This window comes from Dendroctonus ponderosae, unplaced genomic scaffold (genome assembly GCF_020466585.1).
Source record: "Dendroctonus ponderosae isolate FM_Combo_2020 unplaced genomic scaffold, Dpon_F_20191213v2 Dpon_F_20191213_7, whole genome shotgun sequence".
Taxonomy (NCBI): Eukaryota; Metazoa; Arthropoda; class Insecta; order Coleoptera; family Curculionidae; genus Dendroctonus; species Dendroctonus ponderosae.
Genome location: NW_026018916.1, coordinates 5925116 through 5939076, shown reverse-complemented (window position 1 = coordinate 5939076; position 13961 = coordinate 5925116). Strand labels below are relative to the sequence as shown.

Here is a 13961-nt window from a genome sequence, read left to right as displayed (position 1 = left end):
TGTAATAAAAGACGTGAGGAAATTCTGTCTTTTTCAAAGACAAAAATTTTTGAGGCGAAATACCCAAAAAGAAGTTTGTAAAAAATGAATCCGCCTCAACAATATAGAACTTATCTACAAGATATATATAGTATAAAAAAATCTCAATGTCGCCCTCAGTAGGATTTTCCAGTGCAACAATATATATTATGGTTTCCTCTTGTATAGACAAAGAAAACTGGGCCTCGTAAAGTTTTCCCACTTGTGGCTGAGACTGCAGATAAATCTCGTCTAAGACTCGCATCGGCGAGATAAATCTCATTTCGGATAAAATTTATTAGTTATCAGCACATTTTCTGGTGAAGAGTAAGTAGGGATTTGCTCAATTTGGCCTCTTGAAAGTGAGTGGACTTGAATCCTTAACTTTTCCACAAGCGCTTATTTATGGGGCTAGAGAATTATGGCCATTCCACCTACTTTTTCTTGCAAAACTTATAAGGCTGCTTTAGCCTTTTCAACTTGTCGGTTTTTACCACACTTGCGTCGATTCGCGTTCGTTAATTAAAATACTTAATTTTTTAACTCCCCAGTTAATTTCATTTTGTTCACGTCCTTCTGCAAAGGCAGCTCAAAGCTGCCTGAATGTTAATTTTAATTCGGAATTTTTAATCTGGCAATAAAACGTGGCGAGTTACGTTTGCTTTTGGAATTTGAAAGGCATTAATTGGAAGGGATGCTAAAAGAAAATTGATTGAAGTTAAATATATTAGAAGTCCGTGGCTGTACAGTTCAAGTAATTTTTTTGAGACAAATATAGGAGACCGAAAAAATTAAAGCTGAAATGGCACAACATCCGTGCATGAGAGCACAAAAATGTACATTAGCGATTGTTCTTCTCTTTCCTTTTTTGCTTTGCTCGTATATTTGTCGATATTAAGAAATTTATTGTTTTTAATAATTGACTCTTCTCTCACTTATGTGTGTAATATATTTGTGATCCATTCAGCGCATTTATCAACAAAACTATCCAAGTGGACACAATTTCAGGTTTTCACAGAACAATTATCAAGGATCGTTGCGGCAAATATTCCAATTTTCCATGCTCGCCAGTCAGGATCATCAAACTATTCGGGTCTGGAAAATCGTCGGCCAGCAAGGGACCATTTTCCATTTTCGTGCCCAACTTAAATTCAGTTAACAATTTGGAGTTGCTTTTGGATGGTCTTCCGGCAATTACTCCGAGTTGCCACTCTGTCAAGCCGTAACTGACTGAAACAGCATGCTGTGAATATGAAATTATATCAGGCTGATTGTTGATATTGTGACAGGCTAATTTGTTAATGTCCAATGTTGTAAAATCTGTTTTGAGTACAGAATGGAAATATATTGCGGTTGTAAATCGTGAAATATTCAACTCTACCTCTTTTGGTCCTGTCGAATTTTTCATCAAAAGCTTGTTTTCGCTTCAACGCTGTTTCAACAACTTTCTATTCATTGGCCGATACAAAGAATCTACCTATATGTTTTTTCGCTCGCACTGTCTGAAATATTATTCTACCTTCAAGGAAAACATCTTGAATATTTGTATTTAAAAGCGCCCAACATTTTCAATCGAATATACTGGATTTTGCCACTTTCACATAGTGGTATTGATTTTTTTAAATCAAATTCTTCAGATGCATTTTTAGCTCAAGTTAGTGTTTATGGTTGATAAGTTGAACTTGCTGAAGTTTGCTGTTTAGAAAATATGAAATATATTAATTTAATTAATGAAACCTGGAGTTATTGGCAACAAATAATTGACCAATCCAGACAGGACGAAAAGAGCAAAGCGGTTTTTCAGTCTTTCATGCAATGGCAATAGGGACCAAACGAAGTGCCAATTTCTCCAATTTTGTCGCTAACTTTTTACTGCATAAGCTTAAGACTTTCGTTCGACTTGCTCTGATGGCATTCTAATTTTTTGCTTAGTTAACACACTTTAACAAAAGGATGACTAAAACTGGCTGATGAAAATGTATGAAATGTTTAGCAGAAAAATCTGTAAATATTTATTTCTTGTGTTTGTAGTTCTCTAATGTTTGAAATGTATCTTTCTATTAGAAATCAGAAAATTATGAACTTAGAATTAGTTCTAAACGCCAAGAGATTCGGCTAATGAATTCAAGATTAACGATTTTGCAAAACATTCAACTGGCATATTTAAAAATTCGCTCAACAATTAAGATGAAATAGATCGGTATTATACATAAAGAAATGTATTTATAAAGAAATTATTATTTCATTTCATATTATTATAAATTCATTCTTCACAACAAATTCTTGAACTTTGACAGCGTTTGCGCGGTTTTTCGTTTTTCCATCATGCTCTGCTCTAGTGTTTTTTTTGTTTTTTTTTCTAATGAACAATTGGGGAGACGCGTCACATTTAAACACACATACTGAGGAGAGTTTTCATTAGATGTTTTTAAAATCTACACTGGCAGTGGACTTTTCAACTCGCTGAAGATGCGGGGCAAGATTTCTGTTCTGTAAACACAAGTCCTCGATAGATTGAAGTTGAAGCCCTAAATGTTTAAATTCTATGGACTTTCTGGGTTTTTTTCTCTTTATATGTTTGTTCGTTTTTCCAGAAACCCAAACAGGAACAAGCTGAATGGCAGAAGAAGTAAAATTTCCAATTTCTTTCGGGATAATTCGGCATTAAACGCCAGCGATTCAAATGTTCGGTCGAAAAAGTATTAGTTTCCAAAATCGACTTGTTTGATTGACTTTAGCGATTTTTTGATCACTCAAGTTTTGGACGGTTTTTTTTCTGCGCAGGTTTTTTCCTATTTTTATCAACTTTTTGCTTTTTGAAGGTGAGCAAAAGCTGATTTTTCTGTTTGTTTGTCAAAATGCTTTTGTATTTATTATGTATAAAGAAAATCAATTAATCAAAATCGCTAATTGAAAAAACAAGATTTACTAAATAGGTTTTTTGATAAAAGACATTGTCAAAATGAAGACAAAGTTCAAAAGAACAATATAATCATAATCCTACAGGAAAATTGAAAGTCCCCAATCGAAGTTCTTTAAAATGAGTAAAACTACCCAACAAAAAATAAACCAATTAAATAGACACAAAATCTCGGTTTTTCTTCTAGTAACATTTTTTTTAGGCAAAGTTAATATTTTTATGAAAAAATATAATAATAATCATGCAAAAAATGTTTCTCGCTTACTCATCAATGTTAAGTAATTGATGCTTGTTCTGGAACTTGTTAGAATATCAATGGAGAATATGCGAAAGTATACCGTTCTATTGTAGGTAAAAGATAATCGATACGAAAAACACCAAGCAAAGTAACAAAACAGAACGGAATTTTCCATTTAATGAAAATATCTTGAAATAATAAAGTTCGCTTAGCTGCTCGTCTCGCTTCCATGTGCTGCAATATTCTTGAGGCCAATCTTATATCGGCTTCTTAAACGAGTCTTCAGTTTGTAAATTACTTAATTAATTCAGTGAAGATGGCGGATTTATTACTGAAATCAAATTTCAAATTCTTCTTCTGACGATTCATTTAAACAAGCTGATTTAACTATTCAAGATTTAAAAAGCCTCAAGTTAGAACCTACCAAGACTCCAGGAACGGTTTTAAATATCACTGCTGTTTAGTCACTGCGTCAATATATTTGAATAAATTAGCAATAATTCAACATCAGTAGAGGTCTATAACATCAAAAATCCATATTGCTGTTTGTGGTGTAAAACTATTTGGATGCTGAACAAAATTTTGTAAAATTTGTATAGGAAGCGCACTTGGCACAACATGTAAACAATTCGGTCTGGAATATACATACAAGGCTACAACTTGTATTAATAGTTTGGATTGCGCCAGATGCAGAATATTTGCAAAACAAGCAAGGGCTGGGACACGATAACAAATCCATCGCCACATTGAACCAAATGTCCGGCTTACGTGATCAATTGTTCAGGATTGGAATTGAATATTTATCGATAGTTGGAATTCTAAACTGGACCAACTGCTAATTTTTTCCTATCGGTGTTTTGGATGTTGTTGGAACTTTCAATCAATTACTTTTTATTTGCCAACATGTAAAGCTCCATAACGAAAGCCTATGTAGAAAGATGACACATGTTTGCATAAAAAATTCCGTAACCATCTTAGTTTTTGTGAAAAATTATAGAAATAAATTGAAGAAGGGGGCTGAAAATGTTATATGGCTGTCGATTTTTTATTTCCGGTTTTCACCAAAGCTCGAAATATATATCGTGCATTAGAGCAAAGTCGGAGATTTACGAAAGGTAACCCCTGGCCGTTCTAAACCATAAAACATCCCCAGATTCACTTTTGGCATGCTAGAGATTATGGATGCGAATCGCGAACGAACGCAGGCTTTTCTGGGGTCAGACGGAGGAGGATTTCATCATCTGTTGAAACTTCTGCGAAGAAAATTAATTATTGAATACAATAAGAAAATACCTGAAGAGTTTTCAGATAAATTCGTGGTTGTTAAAGTTTAAACAATTGCTTCCAATTTTGTTTTCGGTGTTTTATATTCTGCTCTTTTATTCTGTCCAAGCTCCACATCACGCACCTTTAATTCGAATCCAATGGTCAGGACAGTTGGGACATGTGCTTTTCCGTTTCTGAACCCACATAAATCACCCGTCAGCATAACATGGTGTTTTGTGACAGTTAAACAAATTGATTCTCTGGCAAAATCAGAATAACAGTTGGAGAGCTCACCGATTGCGATAGAGCCAAGTTATCTAGACTCTGTTGAATTTTAAGTTGGAATTAGTTTTCAGGCTGCAAAATAGCCACGAAACCACTGTTTCATATGTATGCACTCTATGCCAAGCAGGTATTTGCTTGCTCAAAGTTTTGCACAACAAGCTTGAATAAATTTCATTTGAAGAAATCTGGAATTTTTGCATTCGTTCATTTGCTCCAGCTGATTCAATTCACTTTTAAAAAGCTTGAAAAATGTGTTTTACTTTTTGAAATGAAATTTGAATGTTAAGTATGCTACAGCTTAAATCGAGCTGTAAGCGAAAATTGCAATTAAAGAGCCACTAAATTTGAGGCAAAATAATCGACCAAAATTTGTAAAAAATATTAATCGGTCTCTACCATCATAAAACTCATGCTCTCTCTTAATGATCTGAAGCTGCAGATTGCAGATGTCGTTCTTCTAGGAAATCTTAATATGTTAAGGATTTTGTTGTGCACATCAATCTATTTGGTACCTTCCAACCACTAGGTTGACAAAATATTATCGCCTTACACCAAGTAAAGGAATACAAATACGGCCGCAGCTCTTAGCAGTCCCTTGCCAGTTACCGTTCTATTCCTGAAGCTCTTAGAGCTCAAAATTGATCAAAGGAAGCAGATTTCAGCCCTCAAAGTGCGTTTCCGTATTCCCGGCTTTTGGATATCTTAAGCCTCAGAGAGCGGAAAATAAATTCAAGGCGAGAAAACACAATAAGCAACAGATCTTATAATGCCAAGGAATTCTGAAGTTATCCCCTAGCTAGTTCGCTTTATTTTTCATAAGGTCTGCAAGGAAGATTTAGCAGTTCGGTGATTTATGTTCGGGAATATCTGGTTTTAAAATTGAATTAATTCGGTGGGTTTTCGATTATTGAAACGTCGATTTTTTTACAAAATGTTTAATGGGAGCTAAATGAGTCTTTTTGTGTTTCAGTTGGTACTGTTGTGTTAGCCGTTTCTTTTAGTGTTTGCCATCGAGCCTTGGGCTAAAAGAGAAAACTTGTTATTACGACCTAAAAAGAGACCCTTTCAGGCCAAACTTCTTGGCCCTGTTTACAGAGTAATAAAAGCAAACGTCACTGACGAGACTCTCATCAGAATGGCAACTTTGTCTTGTCTGTTTGTTTTGAAATTGGCGGACAATTTCCACCTTGTTCGTGTCGTTGACTTTGGAACTTGGCCCTTCACGCCCAATAAATCAGAATGGCGAGCTCGTGTGTGCTTCTATAGAATTTCCAACACAACAGATCCATAAAACATTCGGTGATGAAAAAGGCATTACATGAATGATGATTCAAACGAAGCCGATGGACCGAATTTCAGTCGGCAGGAAAGGTTGGCTCAAGTGGTTTGGAGTGAGCGATTTTTATCGGAGGTAAAAAAATGTTCTAAATTTATGGTGTGTTTTAGTAAAATGCTCACCTCAAAACTGATGAGTCCGCTATGGTCTTGGTCCAACGTGTTGAAGACGTAATGCGCATATTGACTGGAATTGACTGAAAAAGACATAAAAAAAAGCATTTAATTACATAAAACCAATTGCGACAACGCTAAAAATATACTCAGATCTCATTTCCGTTTTAACGAGAATCCACTTACGAAATATATGGCACATTCCTAGGCATTTTCTTAATATTCTGAGGCAATATTTCCAGAAACCCGCCACAAGCTATTTTCAATTATGTGGGTAATGTGGCAATTTTCCTCTCCAACGTCAATTCTTCTAATTCAGTTATTAAATTGACAAATTATTTTAAACCGGCTTCAAGAAATGCAATTTTCCTGGCATCTAATTAAGATTTTTGCCTGCTTTAATCGCTTGAAACCTCTGCAGGTTTCGGAGGACAAAAGAAAGTATCCATGATTGAACTCAGCTTCCCGCACATGCCTCAATTATGTGCAAATGCGGCTGCAGAGGAATAAATGACACCTCCAGCTGCCGCCTTGCGATCGGTTTTCATCGATTAAAATAATTGTTCGGTTAAAAAGACATCAATTTTCTTGTAATTACGCATTCTGGTTTCCAGGAATGTTTCCACTATCTGGATAATTGCCTTTCGGAGTCACAACTATTGATCTTTAAGAGGGTTCATGATTTATTTAGGTGTGAGAGTGAAATTTTACAGTAGTGAATTGTGTTTTTCGGATAAATAAAATTTGTCTAACGTAAAATCGAGTTTAGTTTATTGCTATGAGACTATGACAAAATTTCCAGTTTTCATGCTTACTATCTATGGAAGTAACAGTGCGGGACGATTACAATTTTTGCATAAAAAGTTCCAGTTTTTTATATAAAATCCATCTAAAACAGCCATCATTCAATTTCAAGATCAGTCTTTGCGATTTGCCTTAAGTGCTGTTGCTCATTTTTAGCCATCACTTAATTAAAAATTCAAGTTCCTCTTAATTTGATTATCGCAAAACCGCGGCGCAAGCAAAAAATCCGGCTGAAACTCTATTGCGGACTCTTCAATACTTTGCAGGTCAAATTTGCGCGATGCAGAAATCTGATGTGTAAACCGATACGTTTTTCCTTGTTAGTGCAAATAGTTTTCATAAATTCGCGAATAAATGACTCCAATTTACCGGGAACAATCGTGTAATTAATTAAGCGTCACGTGGAGTTTTTTGCTGTAAAATCTGGTCTCATTAAAATCGTAAATCACAGCACCGAGCACCATCATATTCCAGAAATTAAATTTGCACTCATGAAATCATTCAAAAGCTGAATGTGAATTAACGTGCTGTCTAGTTGTAATGTAATTGCCGGCGAATTTCAATTTGGTATCTTAAAATTTTGCACCGGAACGCCTTTGAGGCGAATTAAATTATGTTTGTAGTAGCGAACGAGGTGTTATTGCATTCGGTCTTCCAGCTGGAAATTCATTTGAACTAAAACGTAATATTTCCAAGGTGTAAAATGAGATATTCAGACAATTAGGCAAAATAGAGCCGAGCTTAATTTTCCAGAAAACATTAGGAAAATATGACTTAGTTGAGCCATTGTGCAGCAGTTTTCTTCAAGGAAATTTGTACAGACCTCAATTATGAAAGCTGCCTAGAATGCCTGGAAATATTGTGCGGTTTGTCTAATTAAATTTTTAATTAAGCGAAAGTAGGTGCATTGAAAAGCTTGTCTTTTGAACGGGAAATTTTTCTTTCGAATTAAAAATTCGATTGGAAATAAGGTAAATATCCAAATTGAGGGTTTTCAGTCAGAGGTGCTTCTTTGGAGAAGTAAAGTGCTACAAATAATGACTTACTGATGTTAATTTGCTTGTTAAATATTTTCGGTTTGGCACAACAAATCATCAGTAAGTGGTTATTTTTTCGGGTTTTTCGGGCGCTGTGGAAAATGATTTGTTCCTAACGGTTTGCAAGCACGAGTGCTTTGCATCTTCAAAGATTGTTTGCTCCACGAAAACAACAAACAACGAGGCTGTCATGCTTGCGAAACGTTAGGAAGAAATTATTTTCCACGACGCCGTAAAAAGCCAAATAACTCACAAGATTTCAAAACTAGAATCATTTTCAACCCGTTTGAGGACTTTCGTTGCTGCAATTTTTTTTTTCGGTCTTTAGCTGTTGCTGACCCAGAAATAAGGAGAACATGAAAATAACAATTTTTATTTAAATTTAGATACGAATTATTTCGGAAACGTCGTTGAACATTCTGTATATCGAACACTTGGAGGCTCAATCAAATTTCCAGACAAAACCAAACTCAAATATTGCTCAAAATGTAAATCCGGTCAATTCCTCCTCATTTCAGGGCTGCTTTTAGGCCCATCATAGCCTCCTTAACTTCATTAAATATTCAGGGCAAGCATAAAATCAATTCTGATTATCGGAGCAATTATTGTATCAATCCCTCACGATGCTACGCCAAAAATGTCTTCTTCTTCCGATGTTCTTTCTCTCAAGATGTTTCAAACGCGTTGGTTCAAACATGGTAATTACTTAAGGGTGAAATCAAAAATATCTTTAAAGTGTGGCTCATTGGCTTGTTAGTATTCTTTATCTTGGGAGGTATTATTAAAGTTGATAGAAGCCATTTGATTGGCATTACCCCACTTGATCGGACTTTTACCTACAAACTTAAATAAAAAAAATGTTTATATCACATATGAACCGTCTTCCCTTGCTAAATCTAGTTCCTGATTTATTTGAGCTTGTACAATGTTATTTTCCATTTCATACTTCTATTATTAGTTTGCGTTTTTCGCTTCAAAAAGTGGCGTTGTTTCGAGAGTCTTGATCCTGTGAACTGTTTTGTCTTGTTGTGAGTGTTCGCAAAATCACTTTGTGTCTCTGGCTGCTGCTAAAATGAGGATTTTTAAGTGAACTTTTGCATAATAGGCTAATTTGTAATGTCTTTTGGTGTAGTAATAAAGCTTATTTGCCGCTTTAAAGCCTTAAAAGTTCGTAAGATGTCTGAAAGCTATGAAAGCTAGAAAATGAGCAATTTTGAAACTGCAAGTTTGCACTCTTCTTCAGATGTACCGATTGCGCTCTTCAAACACCTTCCAGAATGAGAAAAATCGTTTTGCTTCGAACACCTGGACCCGAACAATATTTACACGACTTTGTGTAAAATTGGGAACAAAGCCTGACGTCAATTGATCTTTATTATCGATGTTATTGATGTGTCAATGCTCACAATGGATTTTAAATCCTTGAAAATGATCATGAGTCACACGGGTAGATTTATATACGCCATACTGCGTTTATTACTGGGTGCTTGTTTATGGCGACATAAACAGATCCGATTTGATTAAATTTAGCAGCGGTTCTGGAGGAATATAGTCTGGATCGGTGCACGATCATTTATCTTGGTTAGACGGTTAAGAACAGCTGACCTGAGAGGTATATGAGGCACCATTTTCCACGGGTCCGGACTTTATATTTCGAAATGAAGCAACACATGTATACATAACTTGCTATAAACAAAAGGTTTTTGTTTTTTCGCTGAAAACGTTTCAGCTGACTCTGGCAAGGTGTTTAAATGAAATTTTGCTAGGTGGAAAATTCCCGGCAGGGCAGATAGTTTAGTTAAGCTCACTTAGAGCGAGATTGAGTTGGCTCTATTACTGAGTATTTCGCCTCAAAAATGTTTGTCTTTAAAAAAGACAGAATTTCCTCACGTCTTCTATTACAGATTGATAAATAGTGCTCCTATTTTGCAATAAGAACGAATTATTTATCAAAAAGTAATCAAGAACTATCACCTAGAAGGTATCTTGCGACACACTTAGTCGTCTAGTCACTTAGTCACTCTAGGTGATAGTTTTTGATTACTTTTTGATAAATAATTCGTTCTTATTGCGAAATAGGAGCACTGTCAATCTGTAATAGAAGACGTGAGGAAATTCTGTCTTTTATAAAGACAAACATTTTTGAGGCGAAATACCCAACAAGGAGTTTGTAAAAAAATGAATCCGCCTCAAGAATATAGAACTTATCTACTATTACTGAGATTGAAATGTGAAAAAATCCATTTTTCGAATGATTGGTTGAACACATAACAATAATTTTGTGGGTATAGAATTTCTTTTGTAAATTTCCAAATTTGTAACAAAAATGTATGTTTTCGTGACGTCAAATCTTGCATACACATCAGGAAATTTATAACACGGCGGTAGCAGATAAAGTTGCTTCTTTATTAATCTGCTTAAAAATAAATACATATAACTGTTCCACTCAATGGGTTTGTTGGTGCTAACAATATCTGGATAAGTCATAGGATAAGTTCTCCGGTATAATTTGAATATTTTTAGGTTTATGGCGGTGTACGATGTCAATTTTTTGGGTTTATCTGTTATTTATTTTCTGCTTTTCACGGGAAGCAACAGTTTACGAGCAGACACTGCCAATTGTCGGCTTTTAAATTCGACAAAACAGTTTTCGAACTACTGTAATTATTGTTCGCTCGGCATTTTCTCTTGAACTTAAACGTGAGTTTTGTGAACTTAAAATCTTAAGTTGCTCCTTTTGCCAGTAACTAAACATATTGAGTTCCGAAGTTTCTACTAAATAAGTTTTTTCTTCCCATAAGGCCCAAAAATATAAATGCATATAACTGGCTAAAAGCACTGCTTAGTTGCGTTGATGGTAAAACCATCATCAATCTTTCCTGACCATGTTAATAATCCCCAAGTAAAGCCTGTTGAGTGCGAAGCTGATCCTGCAATTGGAATAGTTTACTACTCTCGACTTGTAAATTGAAAATTTGCTTGGGAGCTTTCAGTTCCATAAATATATGTTGAAGGAAAGGAATATTGAATACATTACCATGGAACGTGATTTGAATTGTAGATGGTATTTAAAACTTTGCTGGATAAATCTGACCAAAACAAATATCAGCTTGTAACTTTTCTCTATTATTTCCCTTACAGTTGAAATGTAACATCATAACTTTGAAAAACTTTGCTAATTTCTGGTGAATTGCCTCAGGCCCTAATTATTCAAAGAAGCCATGAACCGAAAGCGAAGGAGATAATGCAGCAAAAAGTTACTTTTTGTAATCGAAATTTCACGTATAAGAGTGGCTTTAAAAGGAGCTAAAATTCCTACAACAAGGCAATTATTTCCACTATGGAGGAATCTTAAAAGAACTTGTAATACCAGATTGGTTTTTATTAGACTTTCCGTTTTTATTAGGCTTCTCTGCGAAAACAACTTGAATGGTCTAATGGGTTGCGGCATTAAGACTATAAAATCCCCGGTTATGACTTCGAAAATTAGCTAAAACGTTCAGAAATCAACGAAAATAACAATTGTAAAATTAGCCAGTTCGCCGTAAATGAAGCCAAAAAAACCGTTCAGGCCAAGTAGAATTTTGCAAATGCTCCATTGTGGATAACATAAAATGTCTGGTATTAACATTAAACACTAATAGCATTTTATATAAATTGGAAGTTGAATTATTGAAACAGTTTGTCCAATATCAGATTTACAGATATTAGAAGTTTAGCTGAATTTTTGGGTCATAGAAGTGTTTTCAAAAAAAATATTGCAACATATGCTTCTATGATAGTTTCCAGACTATTTATTTGAATTTTCCTATTTAATTATAGTTCAATGCACACTTCAAACCATAAAGAACTCTTCTTCTGTAAGATTAGTTCAGTTCTCTAAGCCTTTGTGCGTACTTCGCTTTCAGAACAGCGATCAAAGTGCACTTTCCTTTTAGAATGTTCATCACTTTCATTAAGTTCTCTATGAACTAATATAGTTTATTTTCAGAATATTATCTATGAGCCTTAATTAATCTCCATTAATCTCTTGAGTTGAAAGTTTCGCATTTTAGAAACAATTTCCTAGCAGTCAAGTGTTATTTGCACTTTAATTCAATCAAAGGCCAGAGGCTTAAAAAATCAGATTCAGAACTGTAACTTGTGCGTATTTATACAGGTTTCCAGTTGTATAAATGGAATAAACTATAACCAGATTAAACTTTCTAAAACTGTAACTTCTCAACGTATTTTTGACGTTAAGACACTAAGCTAAACTAGATGGGGCAGAGTGATTTTTAAATGAAAAGTCAGCAATTATTTTTAAAACGAAACTGGTTAGTTTTTGGGTTTTCCCAAACTCAAGGAAACGGCATTTTTTCACGATTTTTTCACGCCCGCCTAAAGGCCCGCAGAAGTCACCATTTTCCCTCAATGCAACTGATTATTTGAGTTGAAATTTATATGAAAAATGTATGTTAACTTTCTGTATCAAATCTAGAAACTATTGAGATACTTTTCTGTCAGCGTGCTTATATATTAATATTTTGCAAATAAAGTCAATTTCATTAAAAGTGCATTAAGTTTCCAATGAAAGAAATTTAGGTGAGCAGGGGATGAATTAAAAAATTGTGAAAATGTTACGAAGAAAATATTTTTTCCATTCGTAACATGACTATTTGAGATTGATAATACTTTGATAAAAAACATGTAGGTCTATAGGTCTCTTATGAATAATATTTATTGTGCCAGTTTTTGCCAAATATATGCAAAACATTTTTTTTGAAAAACGAAGCTTGTTTTAAAGTTTTCATAAACTCTCATAAAAATGCTAGGATGACTGCAACGCTAAAAAGTCTTGAAACTCAGCACCCAAGCCAAATGTTGTTTTTTTCGCGTTACAGAAGAGTCTAATGAAAACCAATTTTCTTTGGAATTGCTCATTTCTAGTTGGATGTTAAATTATTTTTCTGCAACTAGAACACATTTCGCTCCAGTTGAGCTTCAAAATTTCATTTACTTTGTAAATATTTGCTTTGTTTTTACGACATTAGTGTGGAACATACGCGCATATTATATGTAAATTATCTACCTCTGTGTCCTTTTATAATTGGATTTCAGGACATAACTGAGTAGGGGAATGTAAATTCAACATACATTTTCGTCAACAAGTTTTATCAAATTTTTAGTCTTACAATGGTAGAATCGAAATAAATAGATCGTCTGAGCATTTATGCTTTCTAAAGTATTAAATATTGAAAGGGTCAAATGGTTTGATCATATGGACCAGCAGATCTTCAAACGCTTCACAAGTTTTGAATGAATTTCCGGAAACAATTCACATTTTGCGGCCTGGAAAATTTAGTGTTTCATTGATGCCTAATGTGAACACTCACGTTCGCAATCAAACCCGGTCACGTGAAAAACGGGCTTACTTACGCCTTTTTCACGCTTGGATCGAGCACATCTGGCGCCACCCGATAAATATTCTCAAAGTTTCCGTCGGGGGGTATTGCTAGACTTAATCTCATTGGGTTTCACACGTTTCCACTTTGAATATTCAACAATAGAGATATTGAACGTGTCAAACAGGAAAATTGCCACCCCTACGAAAAGGGCTCATTATCGGAAAAGTGTTCTCAGCTGGAAAATGAAATGTTCAAACAGTAGGAAAGCGCTCATCTTGCCATAAGCTTTTATTGGTTACACTTTGACTTACCTCCCTGCGGAAAAAACTGAGCGTAGATCATTTTAAATGTGTCTTCCCTGACCACGCCTGTTGGACACTCTGCCTTAAAGCCCCGGTAGATCTTCTTAATTTCCTCCTGGGTGAACCTGGTGGCCTTCGAAAGAGACTCCAAGCTTCCTGGTCGGTATCTAGGTGGAGTCTCGAGGTCTTCTAATTCAGAATCTGGAATAAATCGTACAATTTTGATCTCAATCACTCAACCATCAAATGAGTCAA

The 13961-nt window shown here is 34.9% G+C and overlaps 1 protein-coding gene and 1 long non-coding RNA gene across 5 annotated transcripts in view; both read right to left on the bottom strand.

The window, feature by feature from the left end:
• The window catches only part of LOC109539750 (Kv channel-interacting protein 4), a 97580-nt gene that overhangs the window by 6264 nt on the left and 77355 nt on the right, over positions 1–13961 (bottom strand). For all 4 annotated transcript variants that reach the window (XM_019907728.2, XM_048668232.1, XM_019907727.2 and 1 more), the window contains 2 exons: positions 13716–13907; positions 6186–6259 (listed from right to left, as the gene is read on the bottom strand). In XM_019907728.2, the coding sequence (XP_019763287.1) occupies positions 6186–6259; positions 13716–13907 (266 nt within the window). The remainder of the gene's footprint in view (positions 1–6185; positions 6260–13715; positions 13908–13961) is intronic.
• Positions 727–1578, bottom strand: LOC125505113. The gene is made up of 2 exons (XR_007281926.1): positions 1400–1578; positions 727–1261 (listed from the first exon to the last, which is right to left on the bottom strand). It is a non-coding gene; the product is annotated as an uncharacterized LOC125505113 (long non-coding RNA).